This window comes from Halichoerus grypus, chromosome 9 (genome assembly GCF_964656455.1).
Source record: "Halichoerus grypus chromosome 9, mHalGry1.hap1.1, whole genome shotgun sequence".
Classification (NCBI taxonomy): domain Eukaryota; kingdom Metazoa; phylum Chordata; class Mammalia; order Carnivora; family Phocidae; genus Halichoerus; species Halichoerus grypus.
The window spans coordinates 52,763,649-52,785,688 of record NC_135720.1 but is presented as its reverse complement, the minus strand read 5'-3'; the positions used below and the strand labels follow the sequence as shown (position 1 = coordinate 52,785,688).

The 22,040-nt window shown below is 39.8% G+C and overlaps 1 protein-coding gene across 2 annotated transcripts in view; it reads left to right on the top strand.

The window, feature by feature from the left end:
* SOBP (sine oculis binding protein homolog) overlaps window positions 1–22,040 on the top strand; it is a 158,945-nt gene that overhangs the window by 13,052 nt on the left and 123,853 nt on the right. For both annotated transcript variants that reach the window (XM_078054918.1, XM_078054917.1), the window contains exons 2-3: window positions 860–998; window positions 3,014–3,199. In XM_078054918.1, the coding sequence (XP_077911044.1) occupies window positions 860–998; window positions 3,014–3,199 (325 nt within the window). The remainder of the gene's footprint in view (window positions 1–859; window positions 999–3,013; window positions 3,200–22,040) is intronic.

The window sequence follows — 22,040 nt, the reverse complement described above, 5'->3', positions numbered from 1 at the left end:
TCTAGCAGTTGATAAGGTCACAAAAAAATAGTCACCTGATAGTAAAGCTTTAAAGCTGTCCAACTATACCCATCATTTTCACAGTTTGGTATCTATAATAACAACAATAATAGTATCTTACATTTATATATTGATTTATAGTTCATAAAGTGTTTTCAGGTGTTCTCTAAAATCTGGGCTATTAGCCTTAAGGTTATTTGGTACTTTTATGTTACTTGTCAGAAGACAATCATAGTGACCTTTCATTTTATGGAGAAAGAATCTGTCACTAGTGGAATTTGTAAAGCAAATTGTGCATTGATTTTTAAAGTATACACTTGAAAAATGGAAAATTAAAAAGGGAGACCCTTGTAGCCTTGACAACTGCGAAATTATTTCTTGGCTGAGATTTTGCTTTATCTGAGATAAGAGTTATGTTAAAAAACAATACCTGAATCAGAAAGCAATTCTAATTTAAATCAATCTGAACCACAAAAAGGTCAATTAATTGTTTTCATTTTCAAAATATTTTCTTAGCTGTTTTTGTGCTTTACCTTTCAATATTTTTGTGCTCGTGTGGGATATAGACTTTGTAGAATATTCTAAAATATGACTTCCTATTTGTAAGCAAGACTGACAAATACCTTTTCTTCTTATTATCTTTAAATTGCAAATGTCTGAAGGCCTGTCATAATTGGATGCGTCATCCTGAGATTTAAATGCATTACAGTTTTTGAACGTGATTTGAAAAATGAACAGGACTCTAGGGGAGGTGGGGCAGGTCTGGTAGTAAATGGGTAGTGCAAACAGAATTCGATTTATGCATTCTTTTCAAATAGTTATTGATTATATAAAAAAGAAGCCTATGCTTCTCTTTCAGAACTTTGCAGAAAACACTATGAATGAACTCCTTGGCTGGTATGGCTATGATAAGGTTGAATTGAAAGATGGTGAAGATATTGAATTCAGGAGCTACCCTACAGATGGAGAGAGCCGGCAGCACATTTCTGTTCTCAAAGGTAATGACATTTAATGTCCCTTTGTTCATGCAAAGAAGGATTAACTATCTCAACCTGCCAGAATTGAGTTGCTTTGGGACTCATTTTGTTGATTATGCCAATGGTTAATTTAAATGTACAACCCCAGTAGTGCTTTCCCATAAGCAGAATTCCACAGAATATAAGAGCACAACATAAAACAAAAATAGACACAACTTAATCTCCTTCAAGCGATGGAAGAGCTAGCTAGTGAGGGCTAGGGACTTTAAGGGCTATGGTCCTGCACACAGATTTATAGAAAGGGACAGTGTTTGCTAAGTTCTCCTCCTAATTTCCTGAGTCTTTAGTATATTAGTTGTTGGGAACTGGTACTTTCTATTAAGTGAAATATTGGGTTTGGATTTTTAGACTTTAAGAGAAAATTGTGGTTAGTCTGGTAATCCCCTCGTCCTCCTTTTTTGGGTGGGAATTCTAAAGGAAGGCCTTATTTCTGTTTTGTGTTTGAAATTCCTCCTGCTCGCAGCCTTGGATAGGGTAGAGGAGTAAGAGAGTAGTGCATGATTGGATCCTACATTATTTTATAAGAGTTTTCATCAAAGCCTAGCTAAAGAGTGGAAATTAGACCCTTGGCCAAGTTGAATTAACACTGATTCTATCAGCGAATAGCAGTGTCAGATATCTCATAAGGGAAGCCTAGAACCATTGGTGGGTGTTGATATGGATACTGAATTTATGAACATAAATTTGGAGTGAGAGTTTGTTTGTCAAAGAAAAGGAGGATGTAAAGAAGCAATCCATTTGGTGAACTTCAATAAAATGTGGATAAAATTCATTGTGCATCATCATTGGCAATTTGATCAGTGTTTGCACTGCATTCAAAATCTGTTGGCATAAACTACCTGCTCATGCATTTTATTTCCAGTCTCTAAGATAGCGCTTTTCCTTCTTATATGCCAAGCAACAAAATGTAAATGAGCTGTCCTGCAGGCATGTGGAATTGAATGTATGTGACAAATTTCATGTTAAGCCCGCTATGAAATTATACACATCATGTTACAGAGATAGTATCATCAATTTCACTGTAAATGAAAAATGCAAGTCATGAGTTTATATTCTATAAACTAATAGCTCGTATAATACTTGGTCTAGGTAATAATCTTTGCCTCTGGGGAACATGGAGAGAGTGCCAGGATATGCTACTAGAGGGAAAAAGTTGTTTTCCATGGTTGAATTTTTTTTTTTAAATGATTCACATGCAAGGATAAAATTCACAAAGTTCATATCATTGTAAGTTTTCTTTATTTTCATTTTTGTTAATATTTAATGGATATGAATGGGTTGATTTAAAGAGTTTACCCTATGAAACAAGTTTTCTTTCTAATAATCTGCTTCTTTCTCATTGGTTCTTCTGATTATATTATGACCAAAGTTTTTTTTTTTTGTTTGTTTTTTTTTTTATTTATTTGACAGAGAGACACAGCGAGAGAGGGAACACAAGCAAAGGGAGTGGGAGAGGGAGAAGCAGGCTTCCCGCGGAGCAGGGAGCCCAATGCGGGGCTCGATCCCAGGACCCTGGGATCATGACCTGAGCCGAAGGCAGACGCTTAACGACTGAGCCACCCAGGCGCCCCTATTATGACCAAACTTTTTAATACAGTGGGACCTAGTGATAGGACTGGAGGGGCCTGCTTTTCGCTTGCCCCCCTGGTAGCCAGAGGGTGATGCCTGCTATTTATCACTTTGTACATGGACAAGGTTAATTGCCTCTCAAGTTTCTGTGGGCTTTCACAGTGCTGAAATTCATCACCATGATACAATTGAGATATTAGCTATCATAGTGGAGCAAACTGTAAAGGAGCCCCCTGGAAATTTATGGTAACAAGACTAAAAAGGTCCAGGATGGTCTGTGGAGTTCTGGTAAAAATCTGCAAGGAAAAATTTGTTTTGTGACATAGCCATTTTACTTGAGAAAATGTGGTCAGAAGGAAAACAAGTCCTTTTATAATATTGAATGTGATTTTTTTTTTCTCTTACAGAAAATTCTTTGCCAAAACCAAAATTACCTGAGGACAGTGTTATTTCACCATACAATATAAGCACAGGCTATTCAGGGCTTGCCACAGGAAATGGACTCAGTGACTCACCTGCAGGGTCCAAGGATCATGGCAATGTGCCCATTATTGTACCTTTAATTCCTCCACCTTTCATAAAGCCACCAGCAGGTAAGTCACTACTGGGGTTTCCAATGAGAACTATTCATAGAAAGTTGTAATTATCTTATAAATAATTATTAAATGCCCAAGGTACCTTTGGAAAAGACTGTTGTAGGAACTTTGTAGACAAGAGATGTTAGTGCATGTGTTATTTGAAGTAGCATTACTCTGTTAGGCAAACTCAGGCAAAGTCCCCAATCTACTTTCAACTGAATGAATTTTTCCTACCACCGGCTAAAAAAAGTACTTTTTCCTTCTCTGAAATCATCTGTTAAAAATAAAAAAAAAGTGAAATAATTTTATATACCGACTGACTGAACCATGTGGTGGTGTTGTGAGGGCCAGGTCTCCTGAGTGGGCTGTCCTTCTTAGAAACAGCCTTTATCCATCTCTGCCACAGAGTTCTTTCTAATTCCTGGAAAACTCTCTTTGAGAGCTTTAAAGAAAAATGGATGTCTGAATTTCACTTGTATGCAAATGTAATCAGTTCTTTAATATTTCCAGAAAATCAGATGGCAGTGTATGAAGCTGAGCATTATGTGATAGAAGCTAGGTTACAGCTGTGTTCCATACAGAGAAAGAAGTTCAATAATATTGTATCTGGCTTGCTGTGAAATGTTAGAATTATGCTAGAATGCTTAATTGCTACACTGGTTATTTTTCTGTATATTGAGTTGAACAATGATAAATAGTGAGTTTTGATGGCAGTACTTACTATAACCTACTGAAGGGAATGTTTGTATTTTTGGGGGTGGGGGGAGATAGGTGTGTGGTTATGTTTCCATAAACAGTGAAGATATTTATAGATATAAATTCCTGGGCTTATGTTATAGATATATTTACACCATATTCTAAGTGTTACTAACATTTTTCTTCATAGTATGGGTACAGTCTCTTGCTTAGCCTACTACATTTTAGTAGTAAAAGTTTCCTTTCGTATTGAGGTCCTCAGACATGTCGTTAAAATTCATTTACCTGTCAAAATCACTTGAAATTGTGTTTATCTAATTACTAATATAATTTGTGTACCACGTAAAGTTTGCCTTTTTAATGCCCCTATTCTCCTTTGGTTGATTGTTTTTGTTGCAGAGGGACCCAGATGTATCTCCCAAGGACCAAAGACACACTTTGCATAGGCCACTGGGAAGGGGAGGGGTGACTCATTTTGTAAATGCAGGGTTCACATTCCAATGTGTGTCCAGTGGCTTGGGTGAGTGGTGATGATAAATGGGATCAGTAAGGCAGTGTGTCTGAGTGGTGATGATAAATGGGATCAGTAAGGCAGTGTGTCTAAGTGGAAAGAACACTGGCCTCAGATTTAGACAGATATAGACAGATTGGGCTCAAATCTAGGCTTTGTCACTTATCAGCTCTGTGAACATGGACATGTTATATAAGCTCTTTTCTTCTCAGTTTCTCCATCTGTAAAATGGGGACCACAGTTTCATCTCATAGGATTGTGGCCATGAGATCAGAAAATATACGTAAAGCACCTAGCATAGTGCTTGCCACACTAAAGCCATTCAGTAAACACCATGCCTCTTTTTTTTTCAGTCCTTAGTCTGCCCTAGAATTATCATGCACATAATTTGTGCATAAAAAGGTGTGCATCCAAATGCAAATTCCCTTCTAAGATTTATTTGAGCAAAGCAAACAGCTTTAGAAATTAGCATAGCTGAGGCTAACATGACTTTGGCATGCCAAAAAACCTGCCCTGGAGTTTCCTGCTGAGCCAGCCACGTGGAATTCAAGCACACAGCTCCCATTTAACTCTAATTCCACATCAGATCAGGAAATAAATATGCAAAGGGATACAGGCCAAAAATTGAGCTTTGGAAGTCTTAGACATAGGAACTCAGAGGAATTAGAAGCCAGAGTAACTGAACACCAGTGGTTTTATGCTGTCTTCATGCAACTCCAAAGCACTCATCTGTTGAAAACAAAATGTAGGGAAGGACGTGTTTAATTTTCTGTATCTGCTGTAAACCTTGACTCTGTGCTTCTCCAAGGTTCTATATGACAAGACAAAGAATCAGAAAGGTTCTCCACTTTCGGGCACCTGGGTGGCTCAGTTGGTTAAGCGACTGCCTTCGGCTCAGGTCATGATCCTGGAGTCCCGGGATCGAGTCCCGCATCGGGCTCCCTGCTCGGCAGGGAGTCTGCTTCTCCCTCTGACCCTCCTCCCTCTCATGCTCTCTGTCTCTCATTCTCTCTCTCAAATAAATAAATAAAATCTTTAAAAAAAAAAAAAAAAAAAAGAAAGGTTCTCCACTTTCAAGGAGTTTTCTCCATTAATCCCTAAACAGAAACACTTACAGGAGAGATGAATTTTGATTTAGTCATATTATCTAGTGCAGGGGTCTGCAGACTTTTCCTATAAAGGGCCAGATAGTGTTTTAGGCTCTGGGCTGTGCTGTCTCTATCAGAACTACTGAATTCTGCTGTTGTAGGTAATACATAAACAAGTGGGTGTGGCTGCGTTCTAATAAAAAATCATTTACAAAAAAAGGAGCAGGGAGGGTTTGGCCCCAGGACCATAGGTTGCTGATTTTTGCATTAGGATAAGATTGGCAAAAGTTTCATGATAGTAAGAAGTTGAATAGAGTTTCTGAGAGTCAGGCCGTGAGCTTTGCCACGGTGCTCTATGTAATATCATAAGGGACAGCAACATGGATAGGAAGATGGTGGGGTTTTCAGGGTATGTGTGAGTTTTGGCACATAGAAGGTGTTCCAATAATGTTTGTTGAAAACTGAATGAATGGCTGATATTCAAATCCCTACTGCACATGCATAAGATGGTACGGGCCACGCTGTTGTTCACTGAGAAAATGCTAGTATCTTGGCTGGCTTAGTCCCAACCTGTCAGAGTTTGACTATAGCGTTATGACAGTGATGTGAATAATTATCCATGGATAAGTAAGGCCCACAGATTACCCAAAAACTTTCATCTAATTAATCATTTCAATTCCTCCTTTTGTTAAAACTTTTTACCAGGGTTATTATTCAGGGTAACTGAGCTGAGGCACATTCCCTGTCAATTTTATAGCTGTACGTAGGTTAACATGGCATTCCCAAGGGAAACTAATAAATGGTACAATAGCTAGAAGTAAAAGGCCCCTCGATAATCAGCCCCTGAATAATTTAGAACTGACTGTATCATGCAACCGTCCACCTCTTGGGTGGGGAAGACAGGGATCATATGTATGTTTTGGATTCCTAGAAAGAAAATAACTGTTAGCATTTAAATTATTCCTGTTCTACCATAAACTGGCCATGTGACAATAATAATACCTTATGTTTGTATTAAATCCTTTATAGTTCATGAAGCGCATTCACATTCATTATTTGATTTGATTTGATCTTCACAATAACCCTGGGAAATAGCATGCTAGATATAGTTAAATAAAAAAACTGAAGGTCAAATAGGTTAAGTGGCTTTCTCAAGGTCAGGTGACTTCTAAGTACTTGAGCCAAGACTAGTACCAATGTCTTCTGACTCCTGATTCAATATCCTTTTTAATATAAAGTTGTTTTTTCAGCATATTTGTACAACACTTCCTTAGACTGCATCAGAATAAGAATACTTATTAGTCTGCTACTTCAGATTCCCCAGTGACAGGGGATACACTGTGTTTCTGTAAACGGTTATTTTTTAAAGTCCACATCTTTTGGGAGACTTGAGTTCTCTGAACCTGAGAATCTGTGATTCTGTGAACTGGGATGACCTAGTAGGAGTAAAATCCCAGCCTCGTTTTAAAATGCTCGCCATCATGAGGCAAGTTGCTGCCCCTCCGAGGTACCAGAGGGCTCCATCTGGTTGGGCACTGCTTCCAGAGTGTGTTTCATGTGCTGGGGCGGGCTCAGCACTGGATCCCATCCATGTTTGGCAGCCAGTGTGCCCAGTGGAATACTTGTGATTGGGAACATGGTGACACCACACTTGCTTGGATTTCTACTCTCCTTTTGCACAGCTGCATACAGAAGTGTGGGTGTAGCTTATTTCTGGGCCGGGGAATTGCTTTTCTGTTTCTGCCCCCACTTCTCTTCAGAGAAGGGGAGCTCCCTGTGCTTTGGTGATTACCACAAGTGTTGTCCCTGCTTTGGCCACACATGTTTGTGTACAGTCTTGTCTGATTTCCAAGGCTAAGCTGCCCTTCCCCCGTCAGGAACAGAAGTTGGCCCTTGGGGTAGGGTTTGTGACATCACAGTCGTTACTATGGTAATAGATTTGTTATAAACACAGGGTAATAGCCCCGATTTTGCTTTTTTTTTTTCCTCCAAGCAGTGAAGGGAATCACCATGATCCTTAAATAAGACTAACAGACTTTTCTGCAGACTAGAAAGTGGACAGAATAAGGCTTTGCCGTATAGAGCCGCCATTAAAAAAAAACAAAAACAAAACCAAAAAAACAAAACAACTGTTAAAAGAATAAAATAATAGAAAGCACTGACCACCTTTTTCTTTTGATGCAAACGTTCCTTTATCCTTTCAGTTTGAATGAATATGAAAGCCTCCTTCTCTGCTAATTTTAAAAATCACAGCATGAGCCTAGTCTGAAGTGGCAGAATATATATCAGCAAGAGTTTTGAAAGATAACTCAGGTTAATTATACTGTAACCTTGCTGTAATTCTTCTCATATTAGAGATTTTAATATAGGCTTCAACCCTTCAGGACTTCATTCGAAGACGGTTGTGCCAGAAAAGGACTTTGAGCGTGGATTGTAAAGGCTGTGTTGTAGTGAGTCTCCATCCAAATACTTAGGCCGACCCTGCTCCGCCACTGCTTTGACTACTGAAGTCAAGCCATTCAAAATGGATTTTAAATACAGATTTTTTTTTTTTTTTTACAAAGACTTTATATTGGTCTTCACTGCTTTCCAAATGTAGAGCTCCACTGACAGACATTAGTCCTCTGCGGTGGTTGGGCAGTCTTGGTGCTCCCTACCCTGTCTACTTCTGGTTAAAGCAGCCAGTTGGGACTTGAACCAGAATTTTTATCTCCTAGTCTCAGACTTGCTCCATGACATTTTACTCCCAAGAATTAAAAAAAAAAAAAAATCAATGAAACTATTGGTGTAATTATTTTTGTTCATGATGAAAAGATGAAATGCAGCAACCTTTCTTAGTGGAAGTCGCACTAAGCTCTGCTGCAGAAAACACCGTGTATCTAGGAAATGACATTTTAAACCTGAGTCTTTTGACAGGCTTTCCCAAAGGCTTACAACTCGCCTATTACAAGTCCAGAATCCCTCTAAGTCCCTGAATACTTTAAAATGAAATTAAATGTGCAAAAAGGAGGGAATATATTTCTCTGGTTGCATTTATATGGCAGTTTTGAATAAAATATTTTTTTAAATTTTTACCTCAAACGGTAAGTGACCTTACTCTTTTTCCCTCCTACCCATGTGAGAGGTGAAAGACAGGGTCCGTCCCCACAGCATATACAGGTTTATGTGGAGGGGAATGAGTTCAAGCTTCTAAGAGCTTGATTCCCTACGTGCAGGAGCGTCTTGACTTTCTTTGAAAACAATGACCATTTCCTGTCTTCCAGGATGGTTTGCTTTCAGTGAGCTTTCCAAATTTGTGTTCAGTCATAGTCATGGAAATATGATCTATTTTTTCAGGCAAATCTTAGAATTCTTCAGGGGTTATAAGAACTGGGCTCTAAGGAACCATTAGCTTAACTGAGAATATGGAAACAATCACGTGATCTGCTAAGCCCTATGTATATAGCTGAGCAACCCACAGTTAATAAGCATGTTACTTTTTGGCTCTTAAAATTCTTACATGGAGTTGTACTTGCAGGGAAGTGGGAATCAGAATGTGGTTTGCATTATGATCATTATTTATTTTATCTGTTATTCAATATTCTTGGGGCTTGCATATGAATGATATATTCCAAATAGCCATTGAGAAAACAGGATTTAATCAAAATTGCTCTGCCATTTATTTATTTGTCCAACTTTTAAAATATGATTATTAAATAAAATTACCTAGAGTTAATGGGATTTGGATGATTTACTATTTATGTAGCAGATATTTCTCAAAAAAAAGATGTTCACTGAACCCTCAGATTTGGAGAATTTTCCAATTCACTTAGAAAAAGGACAGGAGGAATTATGGTGAATGGCAGGAATAGGAATAGTTAATAATAGTAATGATATAATCTCATCCTAGCTAATATTTTTTGAGCACTTATTATGGACCAGACATTGTGCTAATAGATTATTATCTCATTTAATTTTCAGAACAACTCTGTGTGGATGCTATTATTAACCTTGTTTTACAGATGAGGAAACTGAGACCCAGAGCAACTTGCCTGAGGTCACACAGGTAATAAGTGGTAGAACTGACATTTGAACTTAGGCATGATGTCTCCTTAACCCATATTTGTAGCCACTGGATTATCCAAAAACCTATGTCAGTCAATTATGTGTTTACTGAATGTGCTTCACATTATGCTAGATAATACAAATGTATATGTCATCATCCCTGACCACCAGGAATTTACAGTGTACTTGGTATAATCAAAACATCATTCCACTTTGACTTTGGAAGGAATTTTAGCAGCATTTGGAGGGTGCATGGTGGCAGTAGAAGGGTAAAATGGAGTAGCAGAAGGTCTATAGGGAGATAATCAGGAACTGTTATTATATTTACACAGTTGAGGAGAAATAGCATCTAAAACATAATGTAGACCAGAAGATAGTCATTCAGAATTCAAGGTGATTAACAAAAGACACAAAATGAAGTCTAAAAATGTTACATGGTATGATATGGGCCCTGTTTTATCTTTTTTTTTTTTTTTATAAAATTGAGAGTTCTTGAAAAGGTGGAAATCAAATTTCAGTATGTTCAATCATTCTTTTTTTTTGTAGTAACCATATATCACCATACAAAATTAATACAGTATTATTGACTATATTCCCAGTGCTGTAGTTCTCATCCCCACATTGATTTATTTTATTTTATTTTACTTTTTTTTTTTAAAGATTTTACTTATTTATTTGTGAGAGAGAGAGCATGAGCAGGGGGAGGGGCAGAGAGAGAAGCAGACTCCCCGCTGAGCAGGGAGCCCAACTCGGGGCTCGATCCCAGGACCCTGGGATCATGACCCGAGCCTAAGCCAGACGCTTAACCGACTGAGCCACTCAGGCTCCCCCTGATTTATTTTATAATTGGAAGTTTGTACCTATTAATCCCCTTCACCTATTTTGCCCATCCCCTACTCCTCTGCCCTCTGGCAGCCACTAGTTTGTTCTCTCTCACTCTCTCTCTCTATATATATATAGTTTTTAAGATTTTACTTATTTATTTGACAGAGAGAGAGACAGCGAGAGAGGGAACACAAGCAGGGGGAGGGGCAGAGGGAGAAGCAGGCTTCCCGCTGAGCAGGGAGCCCAATGCAGGGCTTGATCCCAGGACCCTGGGATCATGACCTGAGCCAAAGGCAGACACTTAACAACTGAGCCACCCAGGAGCCCCTGTTCTCTATATGAGTCTGTTTCTTTTGTTGTTGTTTGTTTGTTTGTTCATTTTTTTAAGATTCCTTATATAAGTGAAATCATTTGGTATTTATCTTTTTCTGTCTGAGTTATTTCACTTAGCATGGTACCCTCATGTTCTCGTGAATGGCAAGGTTTCATTCTTTTTTATGGCTGAGTAATATTCCATTGTGTATGTTCAAGCATTCTTAATGACAAATCAAATGTGTGTGTGTTTTTTTTAAATTTATTTATTTTAGAGAGAGGGAGAGAAAGAGAGAGAGAGTGAGTGGGGGGTAAGGGGCAGAGGGAGAGGGAGAGAAAGAATCTCAAGCAGACTCCCCGCTGAGCACAGAGCCTGACACATGGCTTGATCTTGTGACTGTGGTATCATGACCTAAGCTGAAATCAAGAGTCAGACACTTAACCGACTGAGCCACCAAGGCACCCCTCAAATGTGTGGTTTGAATGGTAGCATGATGTTGTGGAAAGACTACCAGAGGAAAAATCAGGAGACCTGGGTTGTTAATGCCAGCTCTGCTATTTACTGGCTATGTAAATAAGGTAAGTCACTTTGCGGGGCAGCTGGGCGGCTCAGTCGTTAGGCGTCTGCCTTCGGTTCGGGTCATGATCCTAGGGTCCTGGGATTGAGCCCCGCATCGGGCTCCCTGCTCAGCGGGAAGCCTGCTTCTCCCTCTCCCACGCCCCCTGCTTGTGTTCCCTCTCTCGCTGTGTCTCTCTATGTCAAATAAATAGATAAAAAATCTTTTTTTTTAAAGATAAGTCACTTTGTTTCTCTGTGCCTCAGTTTCCTTGTCTTAATAATGATGTAGTTAGCTTAGGTAATCTATAATTACATTTATAAAATCTTGATTTTGTGACTTGTATAGTGAATTTACCACCTGATTTTGTGATCTGAGTCTATTTTAATATGCTGTAATATCTATTTGTTAGTTGATTGAACATATTTTTTTTTTTTTTTTTTAAAGATTTTATTTATTTATTTGAGACAGAGAGAATGAGAGAGAGAGAGCACATGAGAGGGGAGAGGGTCAGAGGGAGAAGCAGGCTCCTTGCTGAGCAGGGAGCCCGATGCGGGACTCGATCCAGGGACTCCAGGATCATGACCTGAGCCGAAGGCAGTCGCTTAACCAACTGAGCCACCCAGGCGCCCCGATTGAACATATTTAAAGAAAACTCACCTATATGTGTAATTATGGCAGCCAAAAGTCTGATGGAAAATTTATGCCGCTTAGACAACTATCAGTAATTGTTAATTTTTTTACTCTGGAAGAGTGACTTGAAATAATAGATTTAAGTTTTAGAAAAACAGCTAGAAAAAATGTGAAATGTGAGTAAATGAAAAAACTATATCACCCATATGTCATTAGACCTAATAATTTTGATGTTACACCTAAGTAATGATTACTGGAAGTAGTTCCCAGAATTTCTGCAAAAGAGAAGTCATGTTATGTCCAATTTAACTTATCAAAACCGGCACAAGAAGGAATAGAAAACTTGAGTAGTCCTACATCTATTAAAGAAATTAAACCGGTGCCTGGGTGGCTCAGTCGGTTAAGCATCTGACTCTTGATTTTGGTTCAGGTCATGATCTCAGGGTCCCAAGATCAAGCCCTGCGTTAGGATCCACGCTCACTCTGGAGTCTGCTTGAGATTCTCTCTCTCTCCCTCTACCCACCCTGCTCCTGTGCTCTCTCTCTCTCTAAATAAGTAAAATCTTAAAAAAAGAAATTAAATAGATCCTTTCTACAAAGAATATTCTAGACGTAGATAGCTTCAGTGGTAGATTCTACCAAAAATTTAAGGAAAAAAATAAAACCAGAGAAACTTTCCTAGAGAATAGAAAAAAAAAAAAAAGAAAGAAAGAAAGAAACACTTTCACTCCATTTTATGATTCCAGCATGACTTTGATCCCATGACATGACAAGGACATTAGAAGTAAGGAAAATGATAATTTAATGTAATGAATTACATTAAAATGGAATATGTCTGTTCATCATGAACACTTATTCAAAAACGCTCAAAAAATCATAGCAAACAAAATCCAGTGATGTAGACAAAAGGATAATACATCATGACTAATTTGGATTTTTTTCTAGGAATGCAAGGTTGATTTAAGTTTAAGAAATCAGTCAATATGTTTAACCACATTAACAGAATAAAATCAAACCTCATACAATATTTTCAATAGATGCAGAAACATAATTTGATAAAAATTTAACACAATAATAAAAACTCTTGGCAAAGTAAGAATAGAATGGAGATTCCATAATATGACAAAAAATACCCACAAAAACCTACAGCAAATATCGTACTTAATTGTGAAATACTGAAAGCTTTTCTTGAGATCAAGAAAGAGGTAAAGATGATCACTATCACCATTTCTATTTAATTTTGTACTAGAATTCATAGATAATGTAATAAGGCAAGAAAAAGAAACAAAAAAATATAAGATTTGAAATGTAGAAATGGCGTTTTGTTTATAACCACCCCTTCTCCATCAATGTACAGGTGAACTATTATAATTAATGAATACCTTTATCAAGGTCTCTAAACATAGGCAATACCCCCAAATCCATTATATCCCTATATACCAGCCACAAATATATTAAAAAACAAAATTTAAAAATACCATTTAAAATAGCATTAAGCCATCAAATACCCAGGGAAAAAAATCTAACAAAATATATGCAAGATTGTTATATAGGAAACTATAAATACTGCTGAGAGAAATGAAAGAAGACCTAAATCAATGGAGGGATACACCATGTTTATGGATTGAAGAATAATATTCTAAAAAGGCAGATTCTTCCTAAATTGATCTATATATTCAATTCTGATAAAAATCCCAGCATAAAGTTTTGTGGAAATTAAAAAGCTGCATCTTAAATTTACATGGAGATGCAAAGGGTTAAGAATAGCCGTGACAGGGACGCCTGGGTGGCTCAGTCGGTTAAGCGTCTGCCTTCGGCTTAGTCATGATCCCAGGGTCCTGGTATCGAACCCCGCATTGGGTTCCCTGCTCAGTGGGAAGCCTGCTTCTCCCTCCCTCTCCCCCTGCTTATGTTCCCTCTCTTGCTGTGTCTCTCTCTCTGTCAAATAAATAAAAATTAAAAAATCTAAAAGAATAGCCATGACAATCTTGAAGAAAAAAAAAAAAGGGAAGACTTATACTACCAGATCTCAACAGTCATTGTAAGACTAGAATAATTAATTAGTAATTAAATAATTTTATGTTATTATCAGTGTTAATTGTACTGTTGTTATTATTCTTCTTTTGAACATACTTTAAGCCTAATCTATGTTTGAGGCATAAGAGAGAAAAGAACACTTTGTGTTTCTCATGTCAATTCTCTTTTGGCTTAATTTTTTTTTATAGAACCTGTTCTTGCAATTATGAAACATACTGCCTTTTGGAAAGTGCATGAAATATACATGTATTTTTTCACAAATAATGATCCTTGTCCACTCACAACTTCCATTCAAGAGGTAACCACTTTTATGGTAATCATTGCCTTATTTTCTTCTACAGTTTTAACACCTCAGGATGCTCCCCACTGGCAATATAGTTTATTATTGCCTATTTTTGGACTTCAGATAAATGAAATTATAGAAGCCACCTTCCAAAATGGCCCTAATGATCCTGGTCTCCTGGGAGTTTCTTTCTACATCGAATCAGGGATGGTTTGTGTGACTGACTGCTGAGGCTGTCATAAAAGGTTATTGCAGTTTTTGCCAATTCTCTTGGATTGTTCATTTTTGAGGGAGCATGAGGAAACTCAAGCAGCCCTGTGAAGGGGCTCATGTGGACAGGAACAGGGCCTCCCATCACAGCCAGCCTTGTGGTTGAGCCACCTTAGAAGTGGGTCCCCCAGCCCAACTCAAGCTTTCAGATGACTGCAGCCCCAAGAGATATTTGGCTGTAACCTCATGAGCAACTCTGAGCCAGAATTGCTCTAAACGACTCCCAATATCTAACTCACAGGACCCGTGAGCAATAATAAATGATTTCTGTTGTATTAAAAGAAGACAATGAAATAATGATAAAAGGATATGCATATAAATCATTGCAGTGGAGTTCAGAAACAAATATAAACAGATTCTGGATTTATGACAAATATATTCATCAGCTTGGGTTACCATAACCAAATACCATGGCCTAGGTGGCTTAAACAACCAAAATTTATTTTCTCACAGTTCTGGAGAATGCAAGTCCAAGATCAACATCATTAGGCTTGGTATCTGGTAAAAACTCTGTGTGGGTTACAGATGGTTACCTTCTCTGGGTGCTCATGTGGCAGAGAGAGATACCAACTCTCTGCTGTCTCTTCTCAGAAGGACACTGGTCCCATTATATAAGGACCCTACCCTCATGTGGATTATTGAGGAAAAAGATCCTTGTCTCAAAAAATATTGAGTCCTTGACTTGGAGACCTAGATTTTGAAATTTTTTTTTTAATTTTAACTCTTCCTGATTTAGGTAACTAAACCCTAAAATGCAATTTTAACATTATCCCCCCATATCTAGTCTGTTTATAGACTATTCAAAATCAACTACTTAAATCAGCTATTTAAAATCTCATCATTCTTTATTATTAAGGCATTATCATCTATTTACATGAAATATATCACAGCGAGACCTGAAAGTTAAGTTACAGTATAAGACATAAACATCTCCCAGAGTGGTCTACTTGAGAGCAGCTTTTGATATGATGTAAGTAGAGAGAAATGAAGTGGTACTGGGTGAGTGACAAAAGTAGGATATTCGATACTTTACCGCAGTGGTTGCTTTGCCTCCCGGGGGACAGTTCAGAATATCTGGAGATATTTTAGTTGCTGCAACTGGGAGAGAGCAAGTTACAGGCATACAGGGAGTAGAGGCCAACCATGCTGCTAAACGTCCTACAATGCATGGGACAGCCCCACAACAAGGAATGATCTGGCTGAAAATGTCAGTAGTGCCATGGTTGAGAAAGCAGGCTCTACGGCGACGACAGCTGTGTGTATGGGACACCTCTTGTGCATCTCTCTGGATCCTCTTGGTCCCACCTCTTAATCCAGTGATTGCTGTGGTCCTTTGACAGCTTGGGCATGTGCATTCTGAAAGGGCCTTGTCTCACACTTATAGCATATGTCCGTAGCTTCTTGCTGTAGGGCTTCTTTGATATGGCAGTGTGGGCATCATGTAAATCCTTTTGGCACTTACACCTGTGCAAACCGGAAGTGTAGAGGAATTGACACACTGGGTCAGTGGAGCATGAAAGTTGATGAATAAACTCTTCCTTCTTTTGTCCCCTGGGTGAATAGCTAGGAAATGTATTTCATAAACTCCAAGGAATTTTTTTTTTATGATCGAACACCACTTTCCCTTAGTAACACATCATTATATTGGCTCTTCTTCCTCCCCAGGTTCTTTTCCTGTGCCCTTCATTCCTTCTTCCTGGAATCATATACCCAATAAACCACCTGCATGCAAATCTTTGTCTCAGAGTCTGTTTTCTGGGAAACTCATGATAAATATCATGTATATGGAGGTCCATAGTGAAAGATAAGGCATTACTGGAAAACTTTATGGACATTCATGTTTGTCCCTTTAAAGTGAAGCATAAATATAATAAAGAGTAAAAAGAGGGTACCAGATTCATGGTGGTGCAAATATTGGAGAGCTCAGAAAGGGCCACTTCTAAAATTGTCCCATCAGTCAAAGAATTTTCTGAGCCTCTTGTGGTAATGGCAAGGGACAACAGTGGTGGCCATACAGAAGGATAAAAAGGGAAGAAATTAAGTCAGGACTTTAAGAAAAAAAGGAAAGGAAGAAGAATATCCTCTGGCTGCCCTCCTTTAAATGAATCTTGTTATTTTGACAGATTTGGAATCCCAGAATTTTAGTTAGAAGGGACCTCAGAGAGTTAAATTCTCTTCTTTTACAGATGAGGAAATGAGGCTGGAGAGGCTAAACAACCTTCTCAAGGTCACCGAGTTGCATTAATGGCAGAGCCAGGGCCAGAACTCACTTCTGAACTGGGGACACCATCTAAACATGGATTCTAAGTCATATACCCCTGATCCGTGACACAACCTGGAACTGGGGGTATGACCTAGTTAGGATTCCAGAAAACCCTGTCCCTAGGTCAACAAGGAGCTAAGATGCTAACAGGAAATAAGAGGAAATGTCAGCTGTATTTTCCCTTGCTTGTAGAGGGTGGCTGTGTTTCTGGAATTAGCCTAGACCTGACTGAACTGTTTGCTATTAATTATTTGAAGGTATAAATAAAGTTTGGTTAAGAGAGAAGTGATGGTGAAGTTGGGCAATTCTTGTTATTCTAGGGACATTCCCAATGCTGACTTCTCAAAGTTTCTGTTAAATTGAGAAGACTTAGTTCATGGACTTGGCCAAGGCGAGTGGAAATAACGATCACATTCTGTTCTGGGGCTTTTCACTGGTGTTTCCCACTAAAGCAACTTTGTTCTGAATGATTACCGAAGATGGTATCCTTGGCTTCCTCCCCTAGCCGCCCCCCCTCCCCATCTTGGGCATCCAACCACCCAAGGTGCACCTGGTAAGGATTCTGCTTTTTCTGTTCCTTATGCTGAGGTCCAAAGTCAGACATTTCATTCTAGTGAACCAGACATGGTCTCTACCTTAACTGGCTCTCAGTCTGCTGGAGGAGACAGACATTAAAAAGAAGTCTCAATCCAGTCTGGTGATGATCAAGTCCAGAGTGTCATGTGATCTGACCAGGTTTGGGGGCAAGAAAGTCCTCCCTAGGATGAGGTTTAAGATAAGATAATGAAGGAGCAGTAGAACTGAATCAGTCAAGGATTTTGAGGTTGTGGGTGAGGATGCAGCACATGGAAAGGCTCAGAGTAGAGAGAGAACCTCAAGGGAAGTAAAACAAACCAGAGCCCAGAGAATGGACAAACTGAGAGGCTGGTCTGGCCATTGAGGTCACGCTGAGGAGTTCCAACTTCTTCTTGAGGGCAGTGGATGCCACTGAAGGGTTTTGAGCAGGTGAGAGCTGTGATCAGACTTGTGTTTCAGAGGACTTTCTCACATCCAGAGTGGAGGGAATGAACTGGACAGGAATGAGACAGAAGGCTTCCTGGAGAATGGGCAAGAGGTGTTGGTGGCTTCACTGGAATGGACAGCAGTAAACTCCATAAAGATGGGCACTTAGAACAGTTCCTGGTACATAATTAGACTTGGTAAATATTTATTTATTGAATGAATGAATGCATGCATGCATGAATGAATTGAATGAATGTAGGTATATTATAAAAATATTTAGGAAAACTTGGTGAGTAATCAGAATGTGGGAGGTGGGAAGGAGGGAAGAAGCAGGAAAGATGCTAGATTTCTGCTAGCAGGTAGCTGCATGTATGGTAGGGGCAGAAACTGAGAGGGGAAACACAGGAAAGGGCAGGTTATGGGGAGGGGTGTGTATGCAGTTTTGGGCATGATGGGTTTAGATGCTGGGAGGCAGTTGGAAATAATATCTCAGGAGAGGTAGCTATGTTGATTTGGAAACCTTCGCCTTATGGATGGTAACTAGAGTCACAGGAGTACATAGCCGAAATGGACCAAAGGGAGTGTGTAGAGAGAAGACTGAAAGATTTCCAGTTGGTGTGGCCCTCCTCCACCTTTCCTATAGCTGGGCACTTTTGGCATGTGATGTCTCATGCCAAAACATTTCCGAGTGAGGATCATCATGGGATCCTTTCAGAGAGTCCCTCAACCATTCGTTGCTCTCATTTAAGAAATCTCAATGAGTAGTTCAAGTTGGGAAGGTGAAGTGGGAAGTAAATTACTGTTGGCGGTGTTCCAGCAGGTTCATCTTGGTTCTCTTAACAGATTTATTTGAGTGAAGTTCTTCCTACTCTTCAACCTACTGAACTTGAACTTCAACCTACTCTTCAACCTACTGCACTCAGGTGCACCTTTGACTCCCAGTCTCTAACCTGTTAATTCACCCCCCTAGGATGGCAGTCCCGGCACGGTATGCTGCTTGTCTGGACTGCCCCAAATGCCAAGAGGTGGGACTTGGCTGGCTGGTCAGTCACGATGGGGCTGCTTATGCTCCCTTCCAGTGGCACTGTTTCTATTCCTCTCTGTGGTCATCAAGAATACCTGGCTCCTGTGGCCTCTGGGTGGTGATAGAGCCGTGGGAGCAGGCCTGGCTTTTCCATGGTCCTTTTCTATTGCACCTTGACATTTTACACTGGGGACATCCATAGGAAGCTCCTTGAAGACTGGGATCTTATCTTTCTTGTTTGCCAGTGTATTTCCAGCTTCTAGTGTAGGGCCTGGCACAAAGTTGAGTAAATAAATGAATCCTTTGTCTACAATTAAAATTTCCTCTCTGGAGAGATTTGTTAACCACTCTGGGGCCCATTAAGTGTAATTAATGGAATAGCCAGATTTCAGAAGGGGAAATGAGCCTTTCAGATAAATAGGTGATGGGAATGCTTTTCTTGCTCTGGCTTCCTATGTAAAGCAGCTTGACCCTTTAGTCCTAAAATGCTACCATTTGTATTTCTTTGGAGATGATGCCCCTCTATTCAGGGCAGGGGCTTGGAATTTCTTTTCCAGCAGTGATGGATTTGCTGGCACACACATTTTGACCTTGCTCCCTAATCACGTGCATCTGTTGGCTAGGTGCTAGGGCTCAGGGAGTGGACTTCAGCCATGTAGGAGAGAGGTCCAATGGAGAGCAAACCCATGATTTCAGTATCATTGTCCCAAGGCGTCTGGATTGGTCACAGGGTCAGATCCAGGGCTCAGGAATGGGGGAGAGGATTTTATTTGAGCTCCTTGTCCGTGTCAACCACCTGGTAAACATGAATTATTCAGTGTGTTAAGAGCAATATTGCTCTCCCATTGCCTTTTTATTCATTTCTGCTATTTTTTTTCTGTAGGACTTTGCAGGAAAAGGGTTGCCTTCTCTGTACTGGATTCATGGAGCAGACACCACAGGACTTTGTGGACCATGGATGTCTTTGTTCAGTCTGGTGGTGTTTATTGAGGATCAGTGGGTGTTGGTCAGCACACCTAGCCCTGGCCACATGGCTGCAGGCCTTGTCTTTCTGCCCAGTGTAGACAAAGCTCCTGGCAATGGAGGACCCAATTCTGGGCAAAAGAGAAATTTGCCTGATAATTAATGACCCAGTGGAAGTGCTCATGCGTCAGTGCTAATATAGGGTAGTAGAGCAGCACATCCCGGAGAGACTTCCTGTGGATTCTCTGTCTGTGGTCAAATTGGTGAAATATAGGGATGACTGTGTGGCTCAGTTGGTTAAACAGCTGCCTTCAGCTCAGGTCATGATCCCAGGGTCCTGGGATCGAGTCCTGCATCGGGATCCCCACTCAGCAGGGAGCCTGCTTCTCCCTCTGCCTGCCACTCCCCCTGCTTGTGCTCTCTCGCTCTCTCTGACAAATAAATAAATAAAATCTTTAAAAAAAATTGGTGAAATACAGCACATTCTATCTCCCTCTTTTAGGATTCCTAGTTCTACATTGGTGGAACCAAAAAGGCTTATGGTAAAGGGTCTATTATTTAACTTTGTTTAGCCCAGTGTTTTCATACATATTTGACCATGGAAGTCGTTTTAAAAATAAACACCCACTTAAGTATCTCCTGGAATTAGTATTCTGTAGAATGTGCTTTGCGAAATGTCGCATGGAGGTTTTCTTGACTCTTAAGTTCTACCATCTTCCTTCTTATTCCATTTTCTTAGGGTAAGTATGTAGGAAAGACAGATTCTCCACAGTGAGTACTGAGGCACAGAGGTGAGATTGTCCAGGAGACTTAGAAGGGGTCCCTTCACTGGCAAATCAGGGAAATTATGGGGAGAAATTCAAGTTAATGGCAAGGAACTGTAGACATGTGTGTGCTTAGTAGTGTCTTGTTAAAGAATCCAAGTTCAGTACGGAATTCAAGAGAGAATTACTATCTTGAGACTTTATGGGATCTTGTTTCATTTTCCTTCTTTGTTTGAATGTTGGGAAAATAAATGAGGAAGGGACCCTGAAAATAAAGCAAATTCACTGCTTGACTTTGACTACACAGTCCATTTTCTCAAAGAACTCTTTGGACTTTTCCCTGGTTGTCTTTGACTAGACACACAGGGAGATGAACTGATGAAGGCAATTGGTTAAGTCTTCTTTTCATTTCTTCTGTTGCTGCATAGGTTCCAAACTTCATCTCCTTCCCTCTGTATCCATCCATCTGTCCATCTATCCATCTGTCTGTTTATTTATTCAACATAGTTTAAGCACTGCTATGTGCTAGGCGCTGAACACACAAAGGCGAAAGAGGTGTGGAGCCTACTCCCTTGTTTCTTACTGAGGCTCCTAGATGCAGGACGAGATTCCAGTCTTTCTGAATTCTGATCCACCCTGCTGGAGTAACATTGGTTAGCACATCTCTGATCCTGTTATCTTCTACTAAGAAACATTCAGGAGCTCCCCATTACCTGTGGAATAAGGGTGAGCCCCTTCCATCCCCTTGCCAAACATCCTTCAAGGGATTCCTTGTTCAGGCCCCACTGGGCCCCAATCTGATCTGCTTTTCTCTTCTTGCAATCTTGGTTAATGGGGCAACTTCAGGACTCCTTGTCACCACTGAGCCCCACGCCCTGGCTCCTGCTTTCCTTCTGTCCTTTCCCTCCTCCTCTCGAACTTGCTCCTCCTCCAAATCCTTCAGGACCCTACTCAAAAACTGTGCTTTCTGGGCCTCTAACAGGTTTTGAACCTCTCTTACCACATTCTGCCTGTCATATAATGAGGCACACAGTTTTCTTTCTGTTCTTGGGAGCAGGGTTATGTCTTACTTAACTGAGCATTCTTGACCAGTTGCCTAGTGCAGAGACCTGCATGCAGATATTTAATTCATTCTGGAGTCACATGTTTTACATATATATATACACACACATATGTGCACATATATATGTATCACACATATATACAAAATTAAAAATTGGCTAGGAAAGTTCCAATAGAATATTAAAAATTAATTTAAATTCTATAATTTTGCTGTCATTTTATGTAATATGTGCTCATTCCTTTTAATTACTGGAACCAAATTTTAGTTTTTGTAGAGAGATTTCGATTTTTTTAAACTTTATTTTATTTTAAAGATTTTATTTATTTACTTGAGAGAGAGTGAGTGAGAGAGACCACAAGCTGGGGGAAGGGTAGAGGGAGAGGGAGGAGCAGACCTCCCCCTGAGTAGGGAGCCTGACACGGGGCTCAATCCCAGGACCCTGGGATCATGACCTGAGCCAAAGGCAGACACTTAACAACTGAGCCACCCAGGCGCCCCACTATGATACTTTTTTGAAAGAG